This window comes from Rutidosis leptorrhynchoides, chromosome 9 (assembly GCF_046630445.1).
Source record: "Rutidosis leptorrhynchoides isolate AG116_Rl617_1_P2 chromosome 9, CSIRO_AGI_Rlap_v1, whole genome shotgun sequence".
Taxonomy (NCBI): domain Eukaryota; kingdom Viridiplantae; phylum Streptophyta; class Magnoliopsida; order Asterales; family Asteraceae; genus Rutidosis; species Rutidosis leptorrhynchoides.
In genome coordinates this window covers 215,858,445-215,864,802 of record NC_092341.1, presented here as the reverse complement: position 1 = coordinate 215,864,802, position 6,358 = coordinate 215,858,445, and the positions used below count along the sequence as shown (strand labels likewise).

At 34.7% G+C, this 6,358-nt stretch overlaps 1 protein-coding gene across 1 annotated transcript; it reads left to right on the top strand.

The window, feature by feature from the left end:
- The first annotated feature begins 1,240 nt into the window (after nucleotides 1-1,240).
- Nucleotides 1,241-5,704, top strand: LOC139866604 (CBBY-like protein). Its single transcript, XM_071854891.1, has 11 exons — nucleotides 1,241-1,551; nucleotides 1,800-1,849; nucleotides 1,929-1,992; nucleotides 2,428-2,476; nucleotides 2,591-2,659; nucleotides 3,004-3,065; nucleotides 3,679-3,759; nucleotides 3,949-4,103; nucleotides 4,219-4,303; nucleotides 4,789-4,932; nucleotides 5,370-5,704. The coding sequence occupies exons 1-11, from the start codon at nucleotides 1,268-1,270 to the stop codon at nucleotides 5,470-5,472; spliced, it is 1,146 nt and encodes a 381-aa protein (XP_071710992.1). The 5' UTR covers nucleotides 1,241-1,267; the 3' UTR covers nucleotides 5,473-5,704.
- The last annotated feature ends 654 nt before the right edge of the window (nucleotides 5,705-6,358 follow it).

The following is a 6,358-nucleotide window of genomic DNA, read 5'->3' as shown; positions in this document are numbered from 1 at the left end:
TATGAATCTGTTTGCATCTCTCTCGATTGCCTTGTAGGCACGAATCCACCTTCCATTGATGTGTATGTTGTTTAAATTTTTCATGAAGGACTCGATGTCAGAAACGCCTTCAAATCGGACGTACCCGAAGCGTTGGCTGCTCGACAACCTCTTCCGAGCAAAATACACGTCCTTGAGAGCCCCATAATCCTCGAATACTCTCCGACAATCATCACGAGACCACGATTCCGGGAAATTGAAAATCAAGAACGAAGTAACACGACAATCACTCGACTTAGTGCACGAAAAGCCATTTGGCTTCGACATTTGAATTACATCATTTTCGGCCAGAGGTCTGGCCGGAGGAGATGGTGGGTTGATCGGAAGAAGGTAAGATGAACGGGAAAGTTGGGAGTATGCAAAGGGTATAGGTGTACTCCCTCCGTCCCACTTTAATAGTCCACAGACAAAAGGGCACGCAGTTTTAGAAAATCCCACTAACTTCATTTCTCCACCAATGAAATATCTTCTATCTCCAGATCCACCAATCAAATATCTTCTTTTCTTTCTATTTATGGAAGTTGACTATTAATTTGGGACATCTCAAAATGGAAAAACATGACTATCTAATTGGGAAGGAGGTAGTAAGATTTTATTATTTATATGTACATTTGAACATTTGAAATGTTATATTGTTTCTTGTGTTATCATATTGATTGTCTTAAAATATCATCATTCTATATAACTCGCAAAATCGCATGTCTTTAACTAGTACTAGAAATTGTTACGTAGTAATTTTAGTGTTAATTTAATTTTTATTCTGGATTCTGGATTATGGGTATGTTTGGATGAAAGTAGCTGGAGCTGGAGCTTGTAACTGGAGCTGGAGCTGGAGCTTATTTTTTAAGCCGGTAGCTGGAGCTTATTATTTTTTATAAGTGTTTGATAAACTAGCTGGAGCTTATTTTTCAGTTCATAAGCTCTACTTTTTTTCATAAGTTACTAAAAGTAGCTTATTTTTTCAGAGCTTATGATTTTCATAAGCTCTACTTTTTTTGTCTACCAAACGAAGCTTATGATTTGGAGTTTATTAAAATCATAATCTCAAGCTCCTATAAGCTCCCATAAGCTCCGACAAGCTCCTCACCCAAACACACCCTATAAGCTTAATAAAAAAAATGTAAAGAACGAAATAAATAATTTTAATATAAGTAAAGGACCTTACGTGTAATTCTTCAAAAAGAAAATAAGAGAGAGAAAATCTTACCATCTGAAAAGATACGAAAACATGCGGCTACCGGCAATAGAAACAACACCTTTGTGCACGATTCGGCGTTATACCGTCGCTCCGGCCGTCGTTTACGGTGGCATCGGCGGCGTGAGCAGAATCGACAGCATTTACAAGTCTTATAAATACAAGTGTGATAAAAAATTTGGTGTTTTCGTTCCAACTTCATATAATTATCGTCACAAAAGCAAGCAGCTGAATTCTAGGGTTAATGCTGCAGATGGATCCTCCGAAGATGCCAACAGTTCAACGAAACAATTGGCTGTTCTTCTCGAAGTTGAAGGGTAATCTATTTCTGAAATTTATCTGAATTTGTTTCTTATCTTCTAGAATTGTATTCATAGCCAAAAGTTCAATACAGAACTTTTTTAATGTGCACAATGGTGCACAAGTGTATTTTTGTGCATAAATGCAAAACTTTTTTAATGTGCACCATTGTGCACAAGTGTAAATATGTGCACATTAGTTAGTTCCGTAGCTTTTTGGTTCTGTATTGAACCTGACCTGATATGTATAATTTTAACTTTATCAGGGTTCTTATGGATGTGTATCGTGTTGGCAATCGTGAAGCTTTTAATTTAGGTGAGTTGTTAGACTTTGTGTGTGTAATTGAGATTGATTGTGTTCACTCCTAACTTGTCCGTGTTTGTTATTTATACAGCATTCAAGAAATTGGGATTGGATTGTGCACATTGGACTGAACCTATCTATTTAGATCTCACAAGGTGTATTTTTTTTCTGTTAAATTCGTGCCTTTGATTCTCTTAAGTCTAAAAAACTAGATTGTTTGAGTAAACATGATTGGCATCGCCTCTGGAATACAATGTTAAAGTTAACAAAATATTATTCTGTTTTTGTATGTACTGAAATGTTACTATGTTTTCGTAAGTCATATCTAGTTTATTTTGTCAGATGTTTGTTCTTCGGAGTTTATGAAAAGTTTATTGTTAGTCTTACTCCTTATGTATTTAGTACACCGAACAATGGTTTTATGGCTGAATTATTCTTCTTTCTTCGTTTCTTCCAAGAAATTGTGAGAGTTTTACTTGATCGCTTGAGTTTGCTCCGGGGGAGTGAACACAAATGAAATATCATATATGATCCTACTTGTTATTATTACTCTTTTATGGAAGATTCTTACGTACCAAATTACTTTGCAGGAAGAGTTTTGGTGGTGAAGAGGAAATGCTAACTTTATACTTTAATAAGGTGATTTAATATCAAGCTAGCAAATATAGCTAACATTTACTCTGTTCGATGGCATGCTGTTTTCTTTTTCTTTTTTTAAGTTAGTGTCTCTAGTATTGCTGATCCATTTCTCAGATAGGTTGGCCTACTTCACTCCCCACTAATGAGAAGGAAAGCTTCAAGAAAAGTGTCTTGCGAGAAAAGGTATGCTTAACATAGTTACAAATTTCTGTTTGTTTAATTTCTAAGTTCTTGTACCTTGAAAATTTAGGATCATCTGGATAGGATCTTTATGTATTACAGTAGTTAATTGGAAATGAGTATGGAATTTGTAAAAGAATTCCATAATATCCATATATGTGAGCAGATCATTTGAGATTATCTATTTACGTTTTAAAATTGAATAGCTTGACCAATAATATGTAGATTACTGCCCTACTACCACTTTTTATAATTAATAATTATTCGTGTCACCTAATTTTTTTTTATCTTTATGATTACTACTTTTGTCATTGTTAATGTGTCAAGACAATATGACCTGTTGGCAGAAAAATGCGCTGGAAGATCTTGTCATGTCAAAATCTTTGCCTTTGAGACCTGGTGCTGAAGAGTGAGTTATCATAACTTTTTGTACAAATTCTGTTTATCATTAATCTCTGGCTACTAAACAATATCAGTCATATTGCTATGGATATGCACATGAAAGGATTAATATTTGGATCATGTTTGCTTCCATAATAAATTATACCCGTAATTTTTAAATTTTGTAGTTGAGATCTTAAATTAATTGCTCAATTATTGACTCAACATTCACAGCTCGGGAAAGAGCTAAATTAATAAATATTTAGTATCGCTTATAATAGGATGATCATCAGTTATTGATAAATTTTTTGCTGTGAAAAGCATGTTCAACGGTGTGTAACCAAGACATGATATAATATAATAGATTTATTAATTTAACTAACATATCTCAAACTGGAGCTTACTTGTCAATCATGATTATCAATCCAAGTCTTGTATAGTGATTTTGTGTTAGTCACTATATCTAATCCCTATGTGAACATGTTAATTACTTGATTATTTGTAAACACAACAATGGCGGCCGTATGTGTCGTGGTAATATATATTGAAGAATCAAGCTTTTTGTTTTCCCTTCTAATATATTACAGCGATTATTTTTATTTATCTATTTAATTTAAGAAAGTTATTTCTTTCATCTACAGCTTTATTGATGATGCACATAGAGAAGGTGTTCCTGTCGTTGTTCTAGCTGCCTATAGCCGAAGTGGTGAAAATATAGCTAGGTCAGTAATTTAGTTAATTCTTTTATCAGATTAGGCCAGACAATTATCTCTTTTTTGTTTTACGTTGAATTTGTGTTTTCACTCTGGGTATAATGCACAGAGAAGTTAATGAATAGTGTAATGAATAGTAACGGGGTTCGGAACAGTGTAGTACGATTATTATTTTCACTTTTCTATCAAAATTGGCAGGCCTATTATCGAAAAACTTGGTAAAGATAGGATGTCAAAGATCAAAGTTATTGGGAAATTGGAGGCTGAACAAAGTTTTTATGGTCAACTTGTACTTGGTAAAGGAGTTTCTTCTAGTTTGGATGAGCAATTAGTTAGAGAAGCAAGAAAAGCAGGTAGATTACTAACCTTCAATTGCTTTCACATGCGTACATTCGAACATATATATACACAATTTTATCCAGAAACTTTGATTGTGAGGAAGTGCTCTGTGACTGCTTTTTGGGCCAGCATCGAACGAGAAACAAAAAGTTGCTAAAGAGGTTGCGTCATTGCTCAAGTTAAGTGTTGACATCGATACTACTTCAAGTGAAAGGTAGGTCTACATTCACCTAGTGTTTTGTGTCTGTTTTATTTACCTTATTTGCTATATTAAATTAAATATTGAAGAAGACTTGAAATAAGGTAATTTTGTTATATATACCCATGGATATAGGTTATTTATATATATACCCATGGATATAGGTTATTTATATATACCCATGAATATATGTAATTTTGTAGTAAAATGTTTATCATCTAAAAGTTCAAAAATATGCAAGAATAAGGCATTTTTGGGATAAAAACGCTAAGTGAGATTGTTTGGAACTTATATCTACTCTAATATGTCCAACATTTTTTCATTCGTAATACGTATGAAAATGTATGGCATCTTTTAAAGAAGAGGGGTTAGTTTCCCAGAAAAAGAAGTGTCTAAGCGCATAGTCTAATTATTGACTTGGGTCTTGTTGTTAATCTATCAGTCATCTAAAAAATATTGATGAGTTACGCATTTTTAACCTTTGCATTTTGTTCACTCAGCATACAAAAAATTGTGACTGCACTGAGAGCAGGAGCTGAGCATGCAGAAGTACCTGTTCCCAATTGTGTTCTTGTTGCCGGTAGCCTACCAGGAGTCACTGCAGCCGAGCAAATAGGCATGCCATGTGTCGTTCTTCGCAGCAGGTATGAAATAGTAAGCTTTTTAATAACACATAACACATGTAATAAAAATATAATATAATATAATTATTTATTGCTAAGCTCGAATGGAAATTTCCTCTATTAAGGTGTCTCTGCGGCATACTTTAGACTACCCCCATTATCTTTATTAACTCGAATGAAGGAAACCAACTTGAAGATTAAAAGTGTAAAACTATAACTGCTAAGATGCCATCTGGATTTGCATATTTAAAGTGATTTCTATATTCATTTGTATATGTAGTAATAAATTTTCTAAACATTGCTTTCTTTGTTTCTCCAGATTTTGATTATTTTGACTGATAATAAACTTAAAGTAACAATCGTTCCGAGTTATATCTGGTTTTTCCCGTTCGTTAGAATTAGCAAATCACTATAATTAAACTCAAGTTTAACTTTTGCTTATTTTTATTTTATCACAGATTCACATCCAGGGCTGAGTTCCCTTCAGCTAATGCTGTTCTTGACAGTTTTGGTCCTCCGGATTTAACAATCTCAAGATTACGACTCATGAGGTCTTTATAAATGTCACCCATTTTTTTGTTTTGGGTGATGATGAAGACTACTTTTTCTGTTAACCGCTCACCAGCTCACAAGGCGAAAATCATCTAAGGAGATTCTGTTTTTTTATGTGAATATATTGTGTATTATGCTACTTGTCTCGGCGCCATCTTAAAATGGTAATGAGATTTGCAACTACTATTGTAAGATGTATGAAAGGTGAATATTTCGTCTCTGTGTTTCAAGAGTTACTATTTGGTTATTTTTCCTCAAGTTGTCAATAATTTTTCGCCGGATCAAGATAAAGGTAACTGACCAAAATCATGATGTTCAAATGCCTCTTGTTCAGCTTAAAACCTTTTCAAACTCTGCTTTGCGCATATCGTGAAGGTATAGATGCACAAACCGGATAAAAAACCGGATTCGGACAAAAAAAAAACCGGATTTTTGTCCGGATTTTTCGGAACCGGTTCCGGATCCGGTTCCGGTTCTCGGCGTCGGATTTTTTTCGGATTTGGCTGAAACTGCAAAAAAAAAAAAAAAAAAAAAAAAACGGCTAGTTTTTTGAAAAACCGGATCGGATCCGGATCCAAACCGGATCGGATAAAATCCGGTTTATATCCGGAAAAAATCCGGTTTTCTTGAAAAACTGGATCCGGGTGGAACCGGATCGGATCTCGGATCCGGTTTTTGCTGTGTCCGGTTTTGCTTGGATCCGGTTCCGGATCGGGTCACCGGATCGGATCTGGATCCGGTTTTTTTGCCCATCTATACGTGAAGGTGGTTCGTCCTTTATTTAATCGAAACACCACCTGATTCAGATGCGCCGTTGGCCGCAATATATTGTTGCCCCGACACACGACCTATTCTCTTTAGTATCTCACATGATCTTTTTGTGACCGACCTTAGT